This window comes from Spea bombifrons, chromosome 4, assembly GCF_027358695.1.
Source record: "Spea bombifrons isolate aSpeBom1 chromosome 4, aSpeBom1.2.pri, whole genome shotgun sequence".
NCBI classification, from domain to species: Eukaryota; Metazoa; Chordata; class Amphibia; order Anura; family Pelobatidae; genus Spea; species Spea bombifrons.
In genome coordinates, this window is record NC_071090.1 from 70,132,853 (window position 1) to 70,156,636 (window position 23,784).

Below are 23,784 nucleotides of genomic sequence, written 5' to 3' on the forward strand. Positions count from 1 at the left end.
TTCACCACCCTATCATACTTGATCTCTTATTTCCACATGCTGTTTCCTCCTGAAGGAGCGTCTGTTTTTCTTCTTTGCTCCACTGTGCCTTTAGCATGGTTGATCTTTTGGCCAGCATCTTCTTGCCTATTTGTATAACATAAATCCAAAGGCAAATAGGCAGCAGGACATACGAATACAGTTTGTGTCTTTATGTTTCAGTGGGACAGATAGTATAGATCATTATGTGAATAACCTGATATGGTGTTATCCTACAGTTATCTAGAAGAACCGCTCCATTTTTTGTAAAATAAATACTCTGTTTTTTAGCCCCTGACCTCATCTACTGGCTTGCAGGTTACTATAGAATACATTCACGAAGTGACAAGTCCAAAGAACATAAATGCATATATAATGTAAATAATGTTGATACCCATAGGAAGTATTTTTTTTTAACATCTCTTGTGTTCCAATAAAGTGTGAGCCATATAGAAGCAAAGCAACATACCGCTATTACTAATACAACTGCTTCCTTTCATGTTGTGTTATGGATTTTAATACTTTACACATTCATTTGGATACTTATATTGGGCATAAATTAAGGATATTACATAAAAGAGCAAAAGAGCAAAACTCTTGTGAGTCACGGGCCTCCAATCAGCTATTTCTTTTTATAGTTTCTAGGTTCAGTTTTTTTCACCTTTTCACCCTGTTGTCTGCAATCTATTTCTGATGTATATGTGTATGCTCTTCTGGTTTATGTTTTATCTTGAAGACCTTCTGCTGTCTACATACTATAATATTATTTTTCTCTCATCATTTTCTCATCATATATGTCATTTATATTTTGCCATGTATATGCCATTTGATTTGGCTGACTTCACTTTTCTCTCCTGTTTCTTGTATGTTTATGCTGCCAGAATATACTACAACAGTTTCAGCTTGCTAGGTACCTAATTATTAATAATTCTATGTATCACTTGTTCATAGGCCACAGAAGAGCCTGTTGTCCCAGTGGAGAATTTGGACACCATGCTCAGACCATTCAACCTTGTCATTCCCTTCACTGTGCAAAAGGGTGAAATCACAGGTATTTTGCTAGACACAGACAATGTGACTTTAAAAACCATTAGAGGATAGATACTAAGGAACAACGACCCTTACGAGTGACAATGTCTTTCTTGTATGTACAAAGGACATGTACAATCATTAATAGCTAATTATTCATTAATAACTAATCAGCTAACAGGTTAGAAGACACTGCCCAACAACTGATTGTTTCTAATCAATTAAATTGGAATAATTAGATAAATAAAAACAAAACAAACATTTGTATTAAATGCAATAAGCCAAGTTTAGCTTGACAGAGGTTGGCATGTGTTGCTCTTTGATCAAATTTAATGACCAAAAAAAAACAATCCAGCATGGGCTTTTACCTTTTGAACCCTAACTGACTTGTGTTTTTGGACATAGGGGAGGTTCGAATGCCTTCGGGGAAAACAGCTCGTCCCAATATTACTGATAACAAGGACGGAACTGTCACTGTAAAATTTGCACCTGTGGAGAAAGGACTGCATGAGATGGACATCAAATACGATGGCAATCATATTCCAGGTTGGTAATTCTGAATGAGATGATCACAGGGTCATTATGATATATTTATGATATCAAAATGTTTTAGGATTTCAAAACCTAGATGAATATTAATTTGGACATTTTGTCTTCCAGGGAGCCCTCTGCAGTTTTACGTGGATGCCATTAACAGCCGACATGTAAATGCATATGGACCAGGCCTTAGTCATGGAATGGTCAACAAACCAGCTACATTTACTATTGTCACAAAAGATGCTGGGGAAGGTATGTTTATTCAGCTCACAAAAATATGAATGTCTATTATTGGAGTGTCATCTCCAACTGATTTTGTCTATCTCATGGATCATGTGATCAGTAATACCGCCCATCCAACTGATTTTTAGTCTTAATAGCTGAAACTGCCTCTGTTTAAGATTTGGTTACAACAAATTTACCATTACATTTCAATTAACAATGTTCTGTAGTCTGTGTTGGTTTATTATCTCAAAGAGAAGCTTTGCTTAACATGAGTTTTAATTTAAATGTAAATTTATCTCCTAACACAGGTGGATTATCCTTGGCTGTTGAGGGTCCATCAAAGGCAGAGATCACTTGTAAGGATAACAAAGATGGTACCTGCACTGTGTCCTACTTACCCACAGCTCCTGGAGACTACAACATTATTGTGCGATTTGATGACAAGCACATCCCAGGCAGTCCTTTCACAGCCAAGATAACAGGTGATGAACGATACATAGAGTGGGGCAAGAAAGGATTTCAGTGTATTCCATAGTATTTTTAAATTCCCAATACATATATTTTAAATAACAGATAAAATATTTGTTCAGTGGTACCTAATGTTGCAACTAATGTTTTTTTTCCCTATCAGGAGATGATTCAATGAGAACTTCTCAGCTCAATGTTGGATCTTCAACAGATGTCTCCCTCAAGATCACTGAGTCAGACCTGAGTCTGCTAACTGCCAGCATCAGAGCTCCATCTGGCATTGAGGAGCCTTGTCTTCTTAAGAGACTGCCAAATAGGCACATAGGTAAAGCCTCGGAAGGACAATAAACTGCTAGAATACCATCAAAGGTTACAAAGATTGTCCAGTTTGGGTTTGGTAGGCAGTCTCATGGCATTACTGACATATTCAGAGTTTAGCAGCCTAGGGGAACAGGGAATGCAGACCAGAGTAACAGACAACTCTTATGTATACTTAAATTGCTTGTCTTTCTCTATGGTATGTGGATAAATTGACATACATATTATTATTTTACACTTTTTATGTGTGTGCATTGGTGAACTGCAATTTTGTCTCCATTTAGTGTTTCTGGAATTTTATAACACACACTTTGTAAACTACAAAGAAAGTCAAGTACCATAATAATATAAATGGCAATTTATATTAAAACACAATGTGTATAGGTTAGTTATATGATGATATGCTTTTGCTGAGTATTCTGTTCTACTTAATATACTCAGAATGTGTTCATCATGGAGAATGTTGTTTGGCTAAAATGAACCAATTAAAATCTGAAAACTATCTCTTCACTGCAGTGTCTTCACCTTTTACAGGTATCTCCTTCACTCCAAAAGAGGTGGGTGAGCATGTGGTAAGCGTGAAGAAGAATGGGAAACATGTGAACAACAGTCCCTTCAAAATTATGGTGGGACAATCTGAGATTGGTGACGCAAGCAAGGTGAAGGTGTCCGGAAAGGGATTAATAGAAGGAACAACATTTGAGGTTTCCGAGTTCCTAGTCGACACAAGGAATGCAGGTAAGAGCAATATCTAAAATCCTATAACTGATCCCACACAGATTTTGTCTTGTTGCATTTCAATTATTGTACTCTAACCTCAACTGTCCTAATTTCTGTATCTCTCAGGATATGGAGGTCTAGGGCTGTCCATAGAAGGTCCAAGTAAAGTGGATATTAATTGTGAAGATGTTGAAGAGGGAACATGCAAGGTGTCATATTGTCCTACTGAACCTGGAACCTATATTATAAATATCAAGTTTGCAGAGAAACACGTCCCAGGTGAGTGGACAGAGTTTCATGTCAAAGCACACCTTCTGTGCCACATCAAATCACCATTTAAACACCTTTCTACATATACAATAGAGAAAGAAACATTTAGTCTTCTCAAAAACACACATACACTTTGGATAATACATACATATCAAGGGCCTTGCACATATATACAGCAAACTCTTTTGTGCAGGTCCCTCCTCTCCTTTTGTTTCTGTAAGAGCAAATTGTTAAGTTATGTCCCGCTTGCTATCTTCTGTTTACAGTACAATATGGAGCTATATAAATTAATAAATAATACTATATCCAATATTTATGAGTTTGGTGTTAAAGAGAATTTTAAAAGAAGCACAGAACCCAGAAGATAAAAGGTTTCAATATAGTGAAAATAAGGTGTTGGTTAATTGTGATATACTGTAGGCATCAAATGAATACATAAATACAAAGACACTTTCTCAGTTTATTTTAGTATTATGAAAGTAATGAACCACTCTTGTCACCTTATATACAGGAAGCCCATTCATGGTGAAGGTTACCGGTGAGGGGCGTATGAAAGAAAGCATTACCAGAAGACGTCAGGCTCCTTCAATTGCCAGCATTGGCAGCCCATGTGACCTCAACCTCAAGATCCCAGGTATAAAAGGGAGAAATATGGAACAGTGAAATAGATGAACATACACGTTATCAGTTATCACGTTTAATGTATAAGGGAATAAAGTGGAATCTTAATGAATTAGCCTCCTAGCAAGTTATAGGGCTTGCTAGCACTGTTTGCAAATTTAGAATCATTCGGAATAGACACAAAGTAGGACATAAAATGCAAAGGCCAAAGAGGTTGAATTATGTTTATTTTCTCTCATTCTTTCCTCATGTCAGGCAACTGGTTCCAGATGGTGTCGGCACAAGAGCGCCTAACTCGTACATTTACACGCAGCAGCCACACATACACTCGTACAGAGCGTACAGAGATCAGCAAGACAAGAGGTGGTGAGACAAAGCGTGAGGTGAGAGTGGAGGAATCAACACAGGTCGGAGGAGATCCTTTCCACAATGTGTTTGGAGACTTCCTTGGACGCGAGAGCCTTGGAACCTTTAGCAGTATTGCAAGGCAAGAAGGTGAGTAGTACAACACAGTGCAACATCTTTGTGCAAGGAAAGGCCGCTACACGGTTATAGCACAGGATACACACTGTCTCATACAGCACAAGCCTGAAACCTACACACCAATACAAAAAAATAAAACTTTGTCAGGAATAATAATAACATATCGCAGTGGCACTTTGCAGAAATAAGTAGGCATCTATTAGCCTCATTGTAGGCTTTTATCTTATGTATACATGTTCTAAACAGTATTGCTATTCTCATTCAGGAGGTGAGGCAGGGTCACAGGATATGACAGCCCAGGTGACCAGCCCTTCTGGAAAAACAGCAGATGCTGAAATCATTGACGGAGAGGACAGCACATACAGCGTACGTTTCGTGCCACAGGAGATGGGAGCCCACACTGTCAGTGTCAAGTACCGTGGTCAGCATGTACCTGGGAGCCCATTCCAATTCACAGTTGGCCCCATGGGAGAAGGAGGAGCACACAAGGTCAGGGCTGGAGGCACTGGCTTGGAAAGGGGAGTTGCAGGGGTTCCAGGTAAGATTGAGTGTGAAATAGTTTCAACACATGAGGTTTCTCAGAAATTACAGTAAAAAGTCATATTTTTAGCGTTATATAATAACTTTATTCATATTTTATAGCTGAATTCAGTATCTGGACCCGTGAGGCTGGAGCTGGGGGTCTGTCCATTGCTGTGGAAGGCCCAAGTAAGGCAGAGATCTCCTTTGAAGACCGAAAAGATGGATCATGCGGAGTGTCCTATATTGTACAGGAAGCTGGTAAGTTGGCGAGATAGAATAATTTATTATTTAATATTTAGGAGTGGAAAAACTGATGCTCCATCACCTAAAAAACTGTATACTGAAACATTGCTAACTGTGTGGTCCTTTTACATTATTTTAAAGGGGTGTACTTTTTTAGCACTATTTTTAATGTTTCCATTTTGGAAGAATGCTAGTACTCTTTACTACTTTAATATGCTGTCCCCTATATTAGGGGTGTTAGTAAAATAATATACACAATATTTCACCTAGTTTATGTTAATTTGCTAACAGATCCGTTGTTAGCAAATATATCATTATGGCAATAATTTTTTAAGAAGCATACGCATATGTTAACTTGATATTGCTTTATATATTATTTAACATATGCAATCATGAGACTGAGATCTGATAATGTGTATGGCATTGATGCAAGTCTACTTGTCTTCAATTACAGGTGACTATGAGGTGTCTATTAAATTTAATGATGAACACATCCCAGACAGCCCCTTTGTAGTCCCAGTAGCCTCGCGCTCTGACGATGCTCGTCGTTTGACTGTAACCAGCCTTCAGGTAAGACAAGCATATTATTTCCATAGATAACCAATAATATAATCATATAATTAACTAATCCCAAGCATCTGGCAAGTACGAACAATTCCCAACTCGTTGATAGATTTAAATACCCTAATCTCTTTACCATAGGAGACAGGATTAAAGGTCAACCAACCAGCCTCATTTGCTGTGCAGCTGAACGGAGCTCGAGGAGTGATAGAAGCCAAAGTACACACTCCTTCTGGAGTAGTAGAGGAGTGCTACGTTTCTGAAGTAGACAGTGGTAAGAGGAGAATATTAAATGATACTATAATACCTTTATCGTTTTTTTGTTGCTGTTTATTTCTGACATTGACCTTCCTTTTTATTCTCAAGATAAATACTCAATCCGTTTTATTCCTCGTGAGAATGGTGTGCACTCCATTGATGTCAAGTTCAATGGGCGCCACATCCCAGGCAGCCCCTTCAAGATCCGTGTAGGAGAACAGAGCCAGGCTGGAGACCCTGGACTTGTCACAGCATATGGACCAGGCTTGGAGGGTGGGGTCACAGGTAATAACAAGAATAACTCTTGGTTATGTACTTTTGATATTTTTGAGCATAGACCAAAATATGGTGGTCTTATGAGCAATAACCAATTCTCACCATTCTGATTCTTGTACAAGCTGGTGAATTAATTTCTCTCTCATCCTTGCAATTTCTGCAGGAAGACCATCAGAATTTATTGTAAACACATTGAATGCTGGACCCGGGTCTCTCTCTGTAACCATTGATGGTCCATCCAAAGTTAAGCTGGATTGTCAGGACTGTCCTGATGGCTACAAAATTAGCTACACTCCAATGGCTCCTGGAAACTACTTAATCTCTATTAAGTATGGAGGTCCCCAACATATAGTTGGAAGTCCATTTAAAGCCAGAGTAACAGGTCAGTGAAAATAAACACATATGTCTCTGCCACTGTCTCCTGGCACAATTTAGCAGATCATTCACTTTCCCAAAACATTACATTTTGAAGTTCTATACACTAAATAAACCTTTGTAATTGTACAAATAAAAAAAAACTATATATATATATACATATATACATACAAACCCCTTTTATGTGGAGTGTGCCTTTGCCACAGGTTTATGGGCAAGTGTGTTTGGGTGAACTATGATTCATAGAGTAGGTTGCCAAGAAAACGTGTTTCCTTTATTTTCTGCTTCTAACTCTGTGTTTTCTCCTTACGTCCTCTGTTAGGTCCACGCCTCTCAGGTGGCCATAGTCTACATGAAACATCAACAGTGCTTGTGGAAACTGTTACTAAATCTTCAGCTTCTGTAGGAGGCTATGGCATGGCTGTACCCAAATTTACTTCTGATGCCTCCAAAGTAGTGTCCCGTGGTCCTGGGTTGTCAAAGGCTTTTGTGGGACAGAAAAACACCTTCACTGTAGACTGCAGCAAAGCAGGTGAGGGCATGCAAATATATGACACTGAGCAATCTGTGTGTCCATTGTTCTTCACATAAACACACATTATTTGAAGACATGCACCATATTGTTTAATACGTACTGCTACATCAAAGCAACACGTTTTAGTAATTAATGTTAGAATGTTTTCTAACTAAATTCTATTCGCATTTTACAGGAACCAACATGCTGATGGTAGGAGTTCATGGCCCTAAAACCCCATGTGAAGAGGTATATGTAAAGCATATGGGCAACCGATTATATAATGTGACCTACACCGTAAAGGACAAGGGGGACTACATCCTCATCGTCAAGTGGGGCGACCAAAACGTACCTGGGAGTCCCTTCCAAGTCTCTGTGCCTTGAAACCCTTCTTTATCTTCCATCGTATAGGAGGCATTGTAGGAAGCCTACCTGCCATTCAAGGACAAATCAATCCCCCTTTATGCAAATGCACTGATGAAAATAAAAAACAAACTGTATTAGTAGCATAACAGCTAGTAATAACTCCACAGAGTGCCTTTGTATGTCCAGTCTAAGAATTTTCCCATTGCATGAGGGCATTTTAGTGGTTCCACTATGAGAAGTGGGTGAGGGATTTGGGGAAAGGGGGAAAGCATGCACATACCCACAATGCCCTTTTCTGCTTTTTACATTGTTTTTCTTTATATTCCGGTTGGCGTTTTTTTTTTTCTAATCGCTACCTGTTTTGTTTTCTACGCGCTTTGTGTTTGTTTTTTTAATTTGCGGGGGGACAGGGGTTTTAAGGAAGAATGAAGGGACGAGGGTTAAATATGGCATCAAGGGTCAGTGGGTCACTTTATTACATGACTGCTGGTTATTGGCAAAATGAATAGGCCTGCAATCTGGAGCATCATCATTGTATCAATGTTATTATCAGTCTTATTATCTGTTTGCATAGCTAGTTCCTTTGTTTGTGTTTCCTCACGGATTCATGTGACTTGGTACACAAGAACTGAAGCTAGTATTAAAAGGTCAAACCCAATGTACCAATGATTTTTCTCCCCAATTTATTTCTTTTGGGTTTGAAAATAAATCTCCATTTTCAAAATGAACTAAGTTCTTGTGAATGGAGTTCCCTTTCTATGCTGTCTGTGTTCTAGAGTGGACACGTTCCCTGTGGCATCTGTCCCATGTCCCAGAAAGTAATTATATGCTAGTTGTTCCTGTAATTTGCTGCAGACTTGCAGCTTTGACCATTAGCCTTTTGCCCCAAGGGCATCCTGACCCTTTAACCTCTGACCTGGTCAGTTTTTTAGGTATATGATTGATTGTCCTAGCACTGTGATTTGGGCAGAGGAGACGTCATGCGGCCCTATGCCACGCGACTGCGTTTTGTAGACAGTTTGTTTTCTATGCATTGTACAGGGCCCACGAAAGCCCATGTTCATTTATAAGAGATCTTTAAATTGGTGCATACAAAAGAAAAATAAAGTTTTATTGCTAATGTGCCAAGATAATTTCCAGTTTCTTTTTTAGTAATCACATTTTACATTACAGTGCTTTGTATGTCTCACACTTTTATTTCTTACCTGAATGCCTAGAATTAACAAAATTCTGCAAGGAAACATATGTGTGATTTTAAAAATTCTATTCCATGTTTCAAATATTTGTCACATTTCAGAAATAGAAGGTTTAGTGTTTGTTAGGTCACTGACAACAATACTTCCATAAAGAAGCACATTTCCTTGGGTAAAAAGGGAACACATACGGTAAACTACTCAATGCTCGTGACCAAAAAGTACTATATTGGAAACACTTAGAAGAAACACAGAATGGATTCCATCATGAATTTATTTCTTCAATTGGGTCTATTTACTTTTAAGTCAAGTGGTCATTCGAGTAACTGACCAGACTCGACTCTGTTTATATGCACTTGCAAAACAACTTGTAGACCCATCATTTGATAAGCAGCTTGTTAGCTAAGGCTTGCAAGTGGCTATGACTTTAAATTTAGAGAGTTAAAAGTGAGGGCATGCAAATTCAACGTGAGCTTCCATGTCTTTGATTGAATTTTGGTAGCCATTTTAAAGTTCAAAAGTCAACTTTTGGTTGAGAACTAAGAAAAAGCTGAAATTGTGTTTTTAAATAAGAAGAGGTTATTCGCTGAACTAAGCCATGGGCTCCTTCAGTCCCTGTGGTTTGCAGGGGCCATCCAGTCCCAGGCCGCAAAGTGCTGTCATATTTTTTTACTGGGCAGATACAATGTGTTTTTTAAAAAAAATATACCAGAGGCTTGTGTTAAGAACAAAATTGCATTTATTTGCTCAATAATATAAGTACACAAATGTAAGCACTAATATAACATTCAAAAATATGTTCCAGGACACAGCAATCGAGATCTAAATATGTAATACACAGAGAACATGGCATGAAAGAATAAAATCTGTGTTCCCACAGTGGTCCAACAGATTTGTTTTGTGATGACCTCGGAATGCAGATGGTTACAGTGTCTTTAATCTGTAAATGCAGCAGTCTTCAGATGTCCCAGATGGAACCCTGACACACTGCCAAGTAGCCAGCAACCTTGATATGTCTATCCATAGGAACACAAGGAAATACTTATATCTATCAGCACCACCATAGGCATAGCTATAGATGTGGTTATTTGCTGCTTATGCACTGCTGTGTATATAGTTCCAGCAATCTGGTCTTCCAATTTACAGAATGAGAATTAGACCTAATGAATCTTAATAGAAAAGCACTTAGCACCTTGGTTAATTGTAGAACACGACCCTATATAAGGCAGGGTTATATAGGGTCGTCTTCTACAATTAACCAAGGTGAGGATGAAAATGTTATTCATAGTTCATGTTACAATACAAATAAGAAAGTCATTGCCATCTTTAAAAGGGAAATACAGGGACATAGTTTGTTCAAAGTTTAAATCGACTACAGTGGCAGTAAAAATTATTTGAATTAATTTGGAAGTACCAGCATTTATGTATAAATGTATCTTAAAATATGATATGATCTTCATCTAAATTACAATAATGAACAAACACAATCTGATTTAACTAATAACACACAAACTTTTGTATTGTTCTTGTCCATATTGAACACCTCATTCAAACATTAAGTGTGTGTTGGAAAAAGTATGTGAACCCCTAGGCTAATCACTTCAACAAAAGCTAATTGGAGTCAGGAGTTATTGTAAATGTTTTAAAGCTACTTTGATATATAAAAACACTCAAACATTTTGAGATTGCTATTCTCAAGAAACATCTGCTGGTGTGAACCATGCCTCACAACAAAGAAACCTCAGAAGATATACAATCAAGAATTGTTTATGTGTATAAAGCTGGGAAAGGTTACAAAGTAATTTCAAGGAATTTGCATATCCATCAGTCCACAGTAAAACAAATTGTTCAGGTTTCTACAGGGAAGATTACAATTAACTTGTCAGATATTGGTTTAGACCAGGGCCGGCGCTACCTATAGGCAAGTTAGGTGCCAGTGTAGAGCGCACTCTGTCTGGGGGGCGCCTCCTCTGAGATCATTGATCTCCCTCTAAATGGTGCCGTTCCATGGGACCCAGGCAGGAATAAGCCCCAAAGTCATTGGTGGATCTGGTAGAGCTAAAGAGGTAAGTCCTGACAACCGGACTTACCTCTTTAATTTTACTGGAGGAAGCGGGGTCATGCGATTGCGTGACCCCGCGGGAGCTACAGAAAGTGCCTGCTGAGGCATGGCGGTGAGGGGAGTGTGTGTGAGTTGCTTCAGTGTCTGTGTGGGCATGTTTGTGTGTCTGCTTTGTGTGCTTGGGTATATTAACATGTGGGTGGGTATATCAATGTGTGAACATGTCTTTGTATTGGTATGTTAGTTTATCTATCTGGGTGTGCTTGGGTATATTTGTGTGTGTATATGTCAGTGTGTGAACATGTGTCTTTTTTCTTAGGTGTGTGTGTGTTTGGGTATGTTATTCTGAGTCTTCTGAGTGCAATCTGGGGGCTTTTATCTGGGGTGGTCTGCAATATGAAAACTATATGCGTGTCCTGGAAGTTAATGAGTGCAATCTGGGTGCCAGGACTGGCCTCTGAGGCGTGCAACCTGTGATCTATGCTTGCAGCTTACGGTTTCCATATATTATTTATTTGATCTTTACCTTCAGGGCTGAGTTTGCGTGTGTTTTTTCAGTTGATCTATACCTGCAATGGTGTAATTCCATGTGGTGTTTATTTGATCTATACCTGAGCTACACGTAGGGGGAAAGAGAGGTCTAGGACAGTGAAGGACAAAGTGTGCCGCAGTCTTAGCAGGGTGTGGGCAAGTCATGTGTATGAGGTGCTCACTTGACTCTGCTGTGCTGTGGAAAGTAATGGGCTAAGAGACTGAAATACGACTTATATATTACAGTTTTAATATAATATATATTTAACATATAATGTTGACAGTTGGTATTATCAAAAAGTGCTTGTTATACGTCAAAGCCGCCTGATGCTTTTTGCCGACTGGCCTCCTCAGAGGTGAGATTTAGACTGTATAAGCACCAGCCCTGAAGTAAAAGCAGAAAGAAGAAAGAGTAGAAGTCAGGAGAAAAACAATGCTTTCTAATGTATACAGTATCTTAATAAGTCAATCGTAACTTTAATACCATTATATTAATGGTACCTAGGAGTTATACCTAAGGAGTTTGGTGTTTGTTGGGTGTAAAGTTATTGTATATTAAAGGGTATTAATGATTATATCTTAGTTCACGACCATTCTCCAATGAATAAATTAATAAAGCAAATTGAACAATTTACGGCGGTCAGTGTTTTATTATTTGGTTATAACTTATGCAGCATTCAAACCCCAAGGTTTCTGAATTAATTAGTATATAAATAGCATAATTTTTTTACATTACTGAAATACATAAATAGCGATGAACAAGCTATAAGGCCTACCTACAACCCATGTCGCTAATAACATGCCTGAAACATAAGCGTCGGCCCTCCGCGGCCATTTCAAATGCTGAAAGGTGTATATAACATTAACATCTAGATGGCATCACATTTTACTGGAATATAACCCATTTATTCACCACGACCAAAATGTTTACTGTCCCTCACAACCCCTTAAGAGAGCAGAGACAAATGCATATCACCGTGCACTTACCCCACCATGCATTTACAAGGGGGACCTTGCATAAATTTTAAGGGACCTCTCAGCTGTCATAAGCATTTTATGGCTGGAGTGTCCTAATTAAGTGTATTTTGGCAGAACATGAAATAAAAACTAGGGGTTAATCCAGATGAGTCATTGTGGTTTCTTCTTTAAATTGCAAGATACACCATTAACCATGTCAATTGCCAAATACTTGTATTCCAGGCAGTTACAATTTACTCAAAGGCGGTACAGTATAATGGAGCAAGCTGTCACCTATATGCAGGTAGTTATCATTATTATTGTTTTATTTAGTGCCACTATATACCACTGCGCAGTACAATGGGATCTGAAAAGAAAAATAACCGGTATACCGGTGACCTGGCAAAACGTACCAAAATGTATTGCGACCTTAACGAAAGCCGTAGGCAAACACGCCTCCTTTTGGCGTGTGACTATTAGTTCCGCCCATCAGGTCACATGACACGGATTGCTGTAAAAGTCACATGATGCGTACAGTTCCGGTGACAGGCTGAATCGTTGTAGACGGAGAGGACGTTGTAGTAGGCGATTGAGGAGCGAGAGAGCGATGGCAGGCGGGTTAGTTCGCGGCAAGCTGATTGCAGTAATCGGAGATGAGGATACGTGCACCGGCTTCCTGCTTGGCGGCATTGGGGAGCTGAATAAAAACCGGAAACCGAATTTCTTGGTTGTGGAGAAAGAGACCAGTGTCACGGAAATAGAAGAAACGTTCCGGTAAGTGTGATGCGTGGAAAAGAATGGCTTGGGATGGGGCAGAAAGTACGTGAGTGAGACAGTCACCTGTTTTCATTGATGGCCGCGGTACTGCTTCTCAGACTGCCACAAATGGCCTCAATCTCGTGTCATTGAATCTCTCGTCCATGATGCGCAGTGTTCCCTGAACACCTTTTGCGGCTGTGTAACAGAAACACACTGGTTCATGCCCCACAACTACTACTAGGGATTGCATCAGGATCCACCAACTGGTGCAGATGGCAAGCAGGCAATTTTGTGCCTTTGGAACCGAGGAGATTGTAGACTGTGAAAGGAAGAAAGGCACATACATACATACATGCATACATCCATACATACCCTAAGCAGTAGGGGAGACATGATCTAGGGTGAATAAACTGAGATTGCTAGATGATGACAGGAAGAAATCCTCGAACTATATTGGACAGCATTGATCTTGTTGCACTTGCCCAAGTTAAAGGGATATTCATGTTAAGATTTGAAGCCTCTGTTCCGCTTAACATAATGATATCACTCGCCCAGCATTGTGTTACCCTGCAGAACATTTCTGGTTATGTTAGGTAGGCCCATCAGGATTGTATGGGATTGTGCCAGAGGGGTCCTGGAAGGGTGTAGAGGTTAGCGTTCGGTCTTGTGCGGATGCGTGCTCCTGATGCCTGTGCGGTAGATGTATGGGTACTGCTAGGCAGGAGGCAGACTGCAGCCTCTGAGGACGGAAGGGTGGCATTACTGTGCTTCAATAGTGACTTTAATGCCTTTTATGCAGAAATCACAAACTCTGGCTGGACTATTGCCATGCATATAATGCCACGAGACTACCACTCCCTGCATAGTGAATACAAACTGGACCTATGCACAGGTTAGCCAGTGAAGCTGCATACCGGTACATCGAGAGAAGCTACTGAGATGTAGAAGAAGGGGTAGAATTTCACTGAAAGCAGGAAATCATACAAAAAACACACTTTGCTTTACTGGTGCATGAGAAGAAGAAAATGAGGCTCGTTACTGTTCCTTTAAAGAGCACCGTTCTGCTTTTTGTCTGTTTACTCAAGTATTCTCTCCCAGTAATGTACTAATCATACTGTTCCTGTCTTCCCCTTTTGCATGGTAATGTGATATGACCTCTGGTAGAACATCAACCTTGAAATGCCTCAATGTTTAGGGTAAACATTGTCTGTTTACTGAAAGTCTAGAAGTTGTAGGAAAAGTCTGCTTTTCTTTATACCAGCACCTTTGGGACCGGGAAGCTCTGCTCTGAACCAGTACTTTTACTGCCAGCTCCCGTGTGTTGCTGGTTTGCATTATGCCTGCAGGTCTGTTTAACATAGAAACACAGATTTGCTGTACCCGAAAACTAGATGTACATTTACACAATAATAATACAAGGATACTTGAAACATTGGCATGTAACCCTCTGCATGACTGATTACATTTAAAGGGATAGTATAATGTCCCATACTTCCCCCACCAATTAAAAAAATGCATTTAAGGGCTTTAATATGCATTTTACACTTTGTGACAAAAACACTTAACACTGAAGTGCATCATCATTCTGGCGGGGTACGAGCACTCGTATGCAGTAGAAGTGTTAATCCAAAAGCATTTCCCGCAAGTCATGGAACTATGCAGGTTGTGTAGATGCATAGCAAGAGATTTTGATGAAAAGATGGGGGGACTTCACTATCATGTAATTAATTGCATATCTTTAAGGTCAAACTGGAGGCATATAAATGCTCCGAACAGCCTGTGCCTTTAGGTCTTGGCTACTATCGGCATACCAGGCTTTAGGTATGTGATGTATGCACAGAACCCCTACCAGAACGCGTTTCATTTAAATTTTCTGGAAAAACATGTGATTGTAACGTTTCTGCTTTTGCCTTCAGTTTGAAAACCTGATTCAATCCTGAATTTTTAACTTTTACTATCTGTTACAGGAGTTTCTTAAACAGAGATGACATCGGGATCATCTTGATCAACCAATTCATTGCCGAAATGATCCGTCACGCTATTGATGCTCACAATGTTTCTATCCCTGCTGTGCTTGAGATTCCATCCAAAGAGCACCCTTACGATGCAAACAAGGACTCCATTCTGCGTAGAGCTAAGGGCATGTTTACCTCTGATGACTTGCGGTAACTCTACGGCAGAGCTCCGAATAATTCTGGAAACCTTACATTGACCACTTGGTGTAACCTATTTACTCGTGAGATATCCTGTCCTGCTTGCAGTCATTAGACCCAAATCTTAAATATATTGTTTCTCATTAACAGTGACGTGTTTCATGTTGTCCATTGTTTTCATAATAGTATAATTTCCTTCCTTTTTAAGTTAATTTGTTGTCTTAAATCTGCATAGATTGCTTTGCTAAACAATCTTACCACTTCTGTTACGATCTTACAGAACATTTCTTGCTCAGTTATAGGCAATCTTCACTTGAGTAAAATGATTCCGGCAGAAATATTGAAAATGTGTCTTATTATGATGGCAACCAGTAAAATGGTTCATTTATGCAGTTTTCAAGATTTCTATTAGAATCATCATGTTTTTGCTTTGGTATGACATGGTGTAGAATATATTATGCTATTGGTATGCAAGACTATTTAAGATTGGCATATAGACTTAATAGAAATCTCACAATGTTCGAAAATAATCAGTTTCCTGTAACTGAATGTTTATGGGCTTGTGGACTCGCACAAGGGAGCAGACATTCCTTGCTGTTGATGTATAAACTTAATGTAGGTGTTTTTCGTTATGACATATTGCCTCTTGCTACATGGTTAAAAGTAAGTTAAATGCTTATTCGGTGATCAGTAGCAGTTCAGCCATTGGAAACCTCTTGATGCCCACCCGGAAGTATGCTATGAGAAGACGCCAACATCTTTTCCCTCAGTTTGGAAGAATTTCCCAGATGGCTTACAGAGAACAGCTCCGTATCATAGCTCGTATATCAAATGGTATATAGTAGTTTGCAACAGAATTCCTTGTGAAAGTCTCCGCAGAGTGTCTCCATGTGAAATCCTCTAAAGATGTGCTTCTTATGTACTGCAGTTCATGCAGTAGATCAGGCAGGGCTGCCTCCTAAGAGACAGGAGATAAACCCAGCTCATTTAGCTAGAAAAAAGCCATCGGTGAAGTGAGAACAGAAAACGAGAGAACATTTTGGAAATATCTTCCGGTCGTTGCTGACCTCTAAAAATTAAATAGTGTTTCATACCATTTCTTTATATTTAAGGTAATAAATATTTATAACAAAGCAGTATATAATTTATGTGCTGAAATGGTTCATACTATGAAGAGCTATTTTGTGCATTTTCATTGTCAGATTATTTTTCCTTCTTGGCTGCAGCAGTGTGTTTAATGCATCACCACCCTTGATTTTTCTGATTATAATATCCTTATGTGAAATATGTGAAAGGTCATCTAATAAACAAAGATGTGGAAGTCTTTGTCTGATGTTTGCTTGGCCTCGATTTGACCCACTGCCTTTAGAACTTGTGTATGGACTAAACACCAAAGAATGTATGAAAGCTAAGGACTAAGTCACCTTTTAAGGGTTAATTAAATATTTGATGCACAAAGTTGTTTCCCCAAACGGGCCATATACATGCACAAATTGAAAATGCATTTGTTGGTGATGTCGTCTCTACTAACACACTTTGTAATTATTTTTTATTACTAACTCCAGAACAAGCTCTTTTTTGTGTTTAATCGGAATTCATTTTACTGTGATAGAGGATAGGGTACATAGCTACATGATACTAAATCACCTAATGATTATCGATATTATATATACTGTTATCACATGCGCATTACAGAAAGTCTCTTTATATCGTACATTTTTGCATCCAAATGCAGAGGGCTCGATAAGAATCCTCTCTATCTGTTTCTTTTGCCCCCCACCAGCAGCTGTTTAATTTCTAGGAGATTAAATACATTTCAGCAAAATTTTTCATGAACATCTGTTTTTTGGCTTTTTAATATTTAAATAAGAGGAAAAAATGCCGGACTCCTAGCCTTGTGTAAAAACTTACATTTTAAACTATTGCATTTTTATGTGAAATGAACAATAATTATAGTTAAAATTGAAGAATCTCACAGTATACACAATCAATTCATTTTGGTGTGTGGGTCAAGAAATTGGCAGTAGGTTCCAAACTTCCTTCCAACTTCGAACCGTTCTGACTTGCTCTGTCTCCTACCCTGAGGCTTTTGAGCAAGCAGAACAAAATGTCTTCCCTTTTTTTTTTTAATTAGTTTCTGTAAAGACTATTAAAATATCTGCTGCTGCCAGAAAAAAACAATCGTAAAGATAGGAGCAGATCCACCAACCCAAATGTCAACAATCGAGAGACACAACAAGCAGATAGCTCAGAAAAGAGTCCAACATGGGTTTGTCAGTTGTCTAACATGTTTAGTTCCATGTGTGGCCACAAGGATATCTACATTAACAAGACCTTTGAGCAGCAATTATAAGAAAGTTACTTATACCATTTTTGGGATGCAATGTGTACACCTTATATTAAGCATTGCATTAATTTTCCTAAAAGGAAGTGTACTTTAAAATTAATTCTTCTATAGTGAGATGAAAGACACAGGTAAAGGTTTTTCATTTTTTTCATAAATATCAGGAAAAATGTCTAGAATCTTCCAAGTGTTTTTCAGCACCTCCCCGTTTCACACGTTATACACACAGTACTCGCTGCATCTTCCACTTCCCCCCCTGTATGTTTTTTAATGGCCTGTAGCGTCCTTGCTGAGAGGCGATCCAATCTGGCCCCACGCTGTGCAGCCGTCATCCTCCCTCGGTGCGCCAAGAAGTGATGCCTGTCCATTTCTATGTTTTGGTCCACAACTGTCCATGCCTGCGTGGACATTAAGGGGTTAACAGGTTTGAAGAATGAGAAATTATGTTTTCATTTACTGGAAGCAATTATACATCTAGTTTAACAAATTAAAATGCATGCATAAAATGCAGCACTGAAAGAAGAATGAAAACAGATTATGTTTATGTCTCTGTACTGGGAGACCTTCGAAGTCTATGTGCTGCATGCTCTGATCCATATATCTCCTTTATAATTAAACTTCTCCATCGTGATGCTCGTTGACCATTGTTTAGAAATTCTATTGTTATATATAGACACACAGGTTCTCAAAGCTCACTCCTAGCATACCAGGGTGAAGGACATGTTGAGGTCTATGGGAATATCTTATTTTGACACACCGTTTTGAAGTATACTTGTGTACAAGAATAATTGCATCATGCCTTAATTGCATTATTACAATTGTGTTACAATTCTCTGCACTACAGCTGAGGAATAATGCTATAGTGTGGACTGAGTTACTGGATACTCCACTTTTAGCTGATAACAGGTCCAAGCCTGCCCCAAAATAAGCTGTTAGTACCCAATACCAAAATTCAAGTGATCACCATGAAAACAGGTAGACATGTTCACTATATGACATCACTAACACCATTCAAGACTTCAGATTTCTCAACACACCAATTAAGGATGGCTGCTAATAATGAAGGCCTTGTAAGACCTTTGTTTTATTGGGCAGTGATCTGTATATTTAATGCTCTTTATAAAAGATTGCTGTAATTTATCATAACAGTAATTTGACACTTTAGCGTTTGCTATTTACAAGTGTTGGTTTTGCATGTCACTTAATTACTTTATTTTAGCATTCAAGTTTGATATTTACCTTTTCATTACATGCTTATTTCAGTAGTAGATGTTGTCAGGTGAAAGACGACCTCTGTGCATCATTTCTTATATATGATGATGTAGTGACTCTTATCATGCTAATAATAAAGTTTCCTCGCAGTGACCAAGAGACCTGGAGAAAGGGCGCTTTACAGTAGTGTCCAGGCGAAACCCAGTGAGTCCCCAGGTATGTTAACTAGTAGCTGCAGGCGAGCAAAAACGAGAGTGTGCTGTTTGTCAGTTTAGAGTACTAGCCGCCCTACTCTCGAAATGCCGCACTCCAGGCACCCAAAATATGCTATTTAATATTAATATTTAACGTACCGTATCCTCCACTTTTTTCCTGTATGTTTCTTGTGGCCTGTAGCTCCCTTGCTGAGAGGTGACACTGTGCACCATGAAGAGATGTCATTTGCAGGAGCCCAGTGTCAGGGAGGATGAGAGGAATCGACCTGTCAGATTTGATGGCAATATATAAAGCATATTAAATCCGTGAAACCTCACTGATTAAACTGTGCATAATGCAGGGTCAGCTCAGTCCCTGCCTGCCTGCCAGCTAAACCACAACTCCTACAAAACTCCCTCTTCAGCAGACAGCCCCAGTTTGTGCTGAGAAGTTTCATCCAGAATGAAAAAATTGCCACTGAATTGTGGAAACTACACGTTACCCTGAAAGCACACCTGTGATGCCTTTCCGATGATTCAGTGATAATGATTTGGTATATAAAATGTTAAAATCCTGATTTAAAAACTTCTGCTTACATGTTTGATGTAAGCGAAATAGAAGCACGTTGTCCGCAGATATACCTTTTAGGAATTGGTGCAAAAGTCACTCAAGCACTCAGACTGTTATGCTTACCAGTTACAAATTTGTAACCATGATCAACATTCAGATGTTAAATGAAGTGCATCTTTTTATATTAAATATCTGCCCATAATGCAGTGTTTGCTGTTGGTTACTATGGCAAACAAAAAAATGTAATTGGCTGTTAGAGCAGCAACAGTGGTTACCCGCCAATCCAACTGTGACCAAAAGAATGATTTATAAAAGTTATACTTCAAACAAGAGGGAGGAATAACCCATACAAAAAGCAGTCTTTATGACTCCTCCCCATGGAATTTTATACGTCAAAGCACTGATTACCCTTCTGCATTAAGCAATTGTCAGCCTTTGAAGGTAAATCAAACCTTTTTCAGACTTATGTGAAAGGCAAGTACGGGAAGTGAGGTAAGGCTTTTTTTTTATTTTTTTTTTTATAGATTTTGTTTGTGCTTTTAATGCATCAAAATAGACAAAATCTTGATAACACTGAATCAGGACATGTTGTAATCTTGGGTCACGTCTATATTATATTTAATTTGCTTTGCTTAACTAGACTGTTTAGATAATTACTCTTCATGTAATCTCCATTCCCTAGGATATAAGGTTAATATTTTAGAGAATGTCCCAGTGGCTAAATCTGACAACTCAGAAGCAAGACTTCATGAAGGAATCTTATGACAAGGAGGTGATGACACGTATTCGCTGGCATCTCCAATATGGCCAGAGCTTCCGAAACCGGTCACAGCCAAGAAAGAAACCCAGGGCTGAGCATCACATAATGTTTCCTGCGATAAATGACACAAGATTGCGGGCTTCTGAGGACCATAAAAGGCCAACCATCATTGATGAGCGTGGAAAGGATCTACAAGATAGAAGTGAGAGAGCACAAAGTCAACTACCCACTATTATAGACAATGATATGAGGCCAGTCAGTGCTAAAACACTCAGCTTACTCTATCATGGCACATCCAAGGAGGAAGAGGGGAGGCACCGGTACCTGAGATTAAGGAATAGTAAGAAACCAGAAGAAAAGTATTACTATCCTGTAACAAGTAACTGGGCTTATGGGTGGCAGATGGGTAAGTGTATGTAATATTTATTCAAGTCAAACCCCCATGTATAAGCAAATTACATGTGTTCCTTCAGTAATACATCTAACTGAAAGAATGAAAAGGTAATAGTGATAAATTGAGTAGGTGTTCTCCTGGTGCAAAACCCGGGGCCCAGACTGGACAGATTACATTCTGCGAGTCATAACATGGTGCTAGCAACTCGGAAATGACTACATCACGATTGCTATATTCATCCTTCAGTGTAGGGCTGATAGCTCATTATCTCCATCCACACCAAACCAGGCTGCTTCATTCCAGCATCTTGGACGTAGAGCTAAGCCAACATGTTTTGCAGAAAGACTGATCCATCAGCATTAATATGATTGGGAACAGTTTTCAGCCACATATAAAACTACAGCCAAATCTGGGCCCCTATATACTTGTCAGAGGTCAGTTGGTCATTCTGGGTTCTGTTGCCGAGGGAGACTTACGTCTAGATACGCTGTTGCTGGGGTTATGCAACAACGTTGCCAAAATTATAGCGTGTGGCTCGGCAGTTATAATCTAATTATCTGCCTGGAACAATGATTCCAGGAATGGATAAACAGAATACAAAGGGGTATATTCAACAGCCCAGCTTTTCAACTACCCGATTGTCTTATAAGAACCCAACCTAAAATGTGGGTTATGCCGAGGCAACATGTCCTTCTTGGAGAAGTATATTACAAAGTAAACTGAAAGGTTTATTTCTTTAAAGCTGGAGTGAGCAAGAGCGTTCGCAGGAGGATTGTGGTTCCTGAATTCATTGTCCATTGTGAGGGCCATACCAGGCAAATATCTTTGAGAGAAGGACTAAGCTGTCCTTGCATAATGAGTTGAAACACCCTAAAGTACCTCTGACATACTGGGGTCAATTCAATTCAACTAGTCTTAGTCAGCAAATACAGAACAGTCATTTTGTACACAGTATGACCAAAAGCAAATGAGCAATGTTGAGGTGCAGTGTGGACTAAAACCAAATTGGAATTGAGAAACTTGCAAGAGGGATACATGTCTATGGTAAGATGTACTATATTTGTTTAGTCTGGTGTTGACCAGCACTATATAAACCAGAAATATATAGGGGCTGGTGTGGCTCTGAAGTTCTGGAGCAGGAAGAGTGTGTCTGGCCTTTATAATGTACATATAATATAGGCTACCCTGAACCTCCCCTTTCCCATGAAGGGGTGAGGTTAGCTGCATGTACAGGCATGGATAGCCCCAGTCTCTAGTGGGTGGGGAGTGGGTATGACAATATTTCTTCTCACCCTAAGTTTGCTGCAGTTCATCAGGTCCCAAATGTTCAAATTGTCCGGAAACTGGTATATACCTTTTTATCTTTACCGTAAGAGCCTAGCCTCTGGGATGTCACACGTCACACCTGCATCCCAAACTTGTGCAATTTACAACCAGCAAATTCATTGATGGATCAATAACTATATAGTTGGATAGATGTGATGATGAGGAGACCCTGTGCTGTATACCCTGACCTGTGCCAAGTATTTTAGGCCGTAACCCCCAATTCTATACAGCAGGTGAGTAAGCATAGATAAATCATTCTAGGCACTACAGATTTATAGCAGGGATTGTGAAGACCCCTCCAGTATTTAAAAAAAATGCACTGGGAGGTGTGGAGCAACACACTATATTTTGCCAACAATTGGGAAAGCCGCCACGGGTACAGTCTGTCCTTCTGTCCACTGTTGTATTCACTTGTTCATTGTCGAGATGAAAATTATGAACTGATAAATGCAGATGTATGTTGTGTTGCTTAAACTTGTAACTTCATATACAGCTATGTAATTAAAAAATAATAAGTTAAACGTGTACATACCTTTAATTTAGTGCCATTTAATCTTAATTCCTTCCAGGTAAAATTGAAGACAGCCAACCTCCGATATTTCGACGATGTCGAATTGTGAATGACACGTTCTATAGAAAAAATGGCATCACGTCTGAGGTGAACTCCAGAGATGTTGCCTTCTAATTCTTAATTTTACAGTGCCTTTTTTGCAGTGCTAAACTTCCTGAATTGCAACCCAAACCAGCAGTGCTCCAGAAAGTACCATCTAATCATAGTGACAAATTGCGATTTGTGTGTTCATTCAAGTTTGATCCAGTGGAAGTATATATATATATATATATATATATATATATATATATATATATATATATATATATATATATACACATGGTATATAAGTATGTTTTATTAAATCAACCTAAATTCACTGTGAATCATACACTAAAAATCACATTATGCTTGGATGGTTGAGAATGTATATTGTAATTTTTAACAACCGTGCTGTTAGATGCATTTGGTGTTTTTGCTCATGCAATAAATGAAACCTTTTTAATTATATGACTATTCTATTCTATAACTATATTTTCACAGCAGCAGACCTCCTTCATCTGCCATTTAAATTTGAGCATTTTAAACATATATTATAAGGCTGTAAGAATGTTATTGGTTCAAACTGTGATGTTTTTGACTGCCCCATGTGATTTTGGACCAGTTAGTGGACATTTTTCATAATCTACACAGACTATATACAAACAATGAAGAAATCAAGTTTGATAAAGTTTTAGGGTCATGTATTTAACTGACAACCAAAGAAGAGTTAACCTAGCATGTTTTTATTTAGAAAATAACTACTAGGGGATGAAGTTAGAATTGAGCATAATTTCTATGGCTTCACCAGTTGATACCTTATCTCTGAGGTATATTCACTGAACCCCAATGAGCTTCTTCTACAAGAAAGCATAAACTTGTCTTATATTATGTACAGTTAATGTGGGGAGATTTCTTGAAAGCCACGTCACGGA

General features: G+C 38.9%; 3 protein-coding genes across 6 annotated transcripts in view; all 3 read left to right on the forward strand.

The window, feature by feature from the left end:
• Nucleotides 1–8,928, forward strand: part of FLNC (filamin C) — a 41,913-nt gene extending 32,985 nt beyond the window's left edge. For all 4 annotated transcript variants that reach the window (XM_053465498.1, XM_053465499.1, XM_053465501.1 and 1 more), the window contains 17 exons: nt 970–1,069; nt 1,453–1,593; nt 1,708–1,836; nt 2,118–2,291; nt 2,441–2,602; nt 3,130–3,333; nt 3,442–3,594; nt 4,097–4,219; nt 4,462–4,701; nt 4,955–5,227; nt 5,332–5,469; nt 5,909–6,024; nt 6,157–6,289; nt 6,382–6,558; nt 6,713–6,931; nt 7,247–7,456; nt 7,635–8,928. In XM_053465498.1, the coding sequence (XP_053321473.1) occupies nt 970–1,069; nt 1,453–1,593; nt 1,708–1,836; nt 2,118–2,291; nt 2,441–2,602; nt 3,130–3,333; nt 3,442–3,594; nt 4,097–4,219; nt 4,462–4,701; nt 4,955–5,227; nt 5,332–5,469; nt 5,909–6,024; nt 6,157–6,289; nt 6,382–6,558; nt 6,713–6,931; nt 7,247–7,456; nt 7,635–7,822 (2,880 nt within the window). In that variant the 3' untranslated portion in view covers nt 7,823–8,928. The remainder of the gene's footprint in view (nt 1–969; nt 1,070–1,452; nt 1,594–1,707; nt 1,837–2,117; nt 2,292–2,440; nt 2,603–3,129; nt 3,334–3,441; nt 3,595–4,096; nt 4,220–4,461; nt 4,702–4,954; nt 5,228–5,331; nt 5,470–5,908; nt 6,025–6,156; nt 6,290–6,381; nt 6,559–6,712; nt 6,932–7,246; nt 7,457–7,634) is intronic.
• A 4,195-nt stretch (nt 8,929–13,123) lies between these two features.
• On the forward strand, nt 13,124–15,612 carry ATP6V1F (ATPase H+ transporting V1 subunit F). Its single transcript, XM_053465505.1, has 2 exons — nt 13,124–13,321; nt 15,274–15,612. The coding sequence occupies exons 1-2, from the start codon at nt 13,155–13,157 to the stop codon at nt 15,473–15,475; spliced, it is 369 nt and encodes a 122-aa protein (XP_053321480.1). The 5' UTR covers nt 13,124–13,154; the 3' UTR covers nt 15,476–15,612.
• A 4,601-nt stretch (nt 15,613–20,213) lies between these two features.
• Nucleotides 20,214–22,952, forward strand: ATP6V1FNB (ATP6V1F neighbor). The gene is made up of 3 exons (XM_053465504.1): nt 20,214–20,272; nt 20,463–20,946; nt 22,830–22,952. The coding sequence occupies exons 2-3, from the start codon at nt 20,487–20,489 to the stop codon at nt 22,943–22,945; spliced, it is 576 nt and encodes a 191-aa protein (XP_053321479.1). The 5' UTR covers nt 20,214–20,272; nt 20,463–20,486; the 3' UTR covers nt 22,946–22,952.
• Nucleotides 22,953–23,784: the final 832 nt, after the last annotated feature.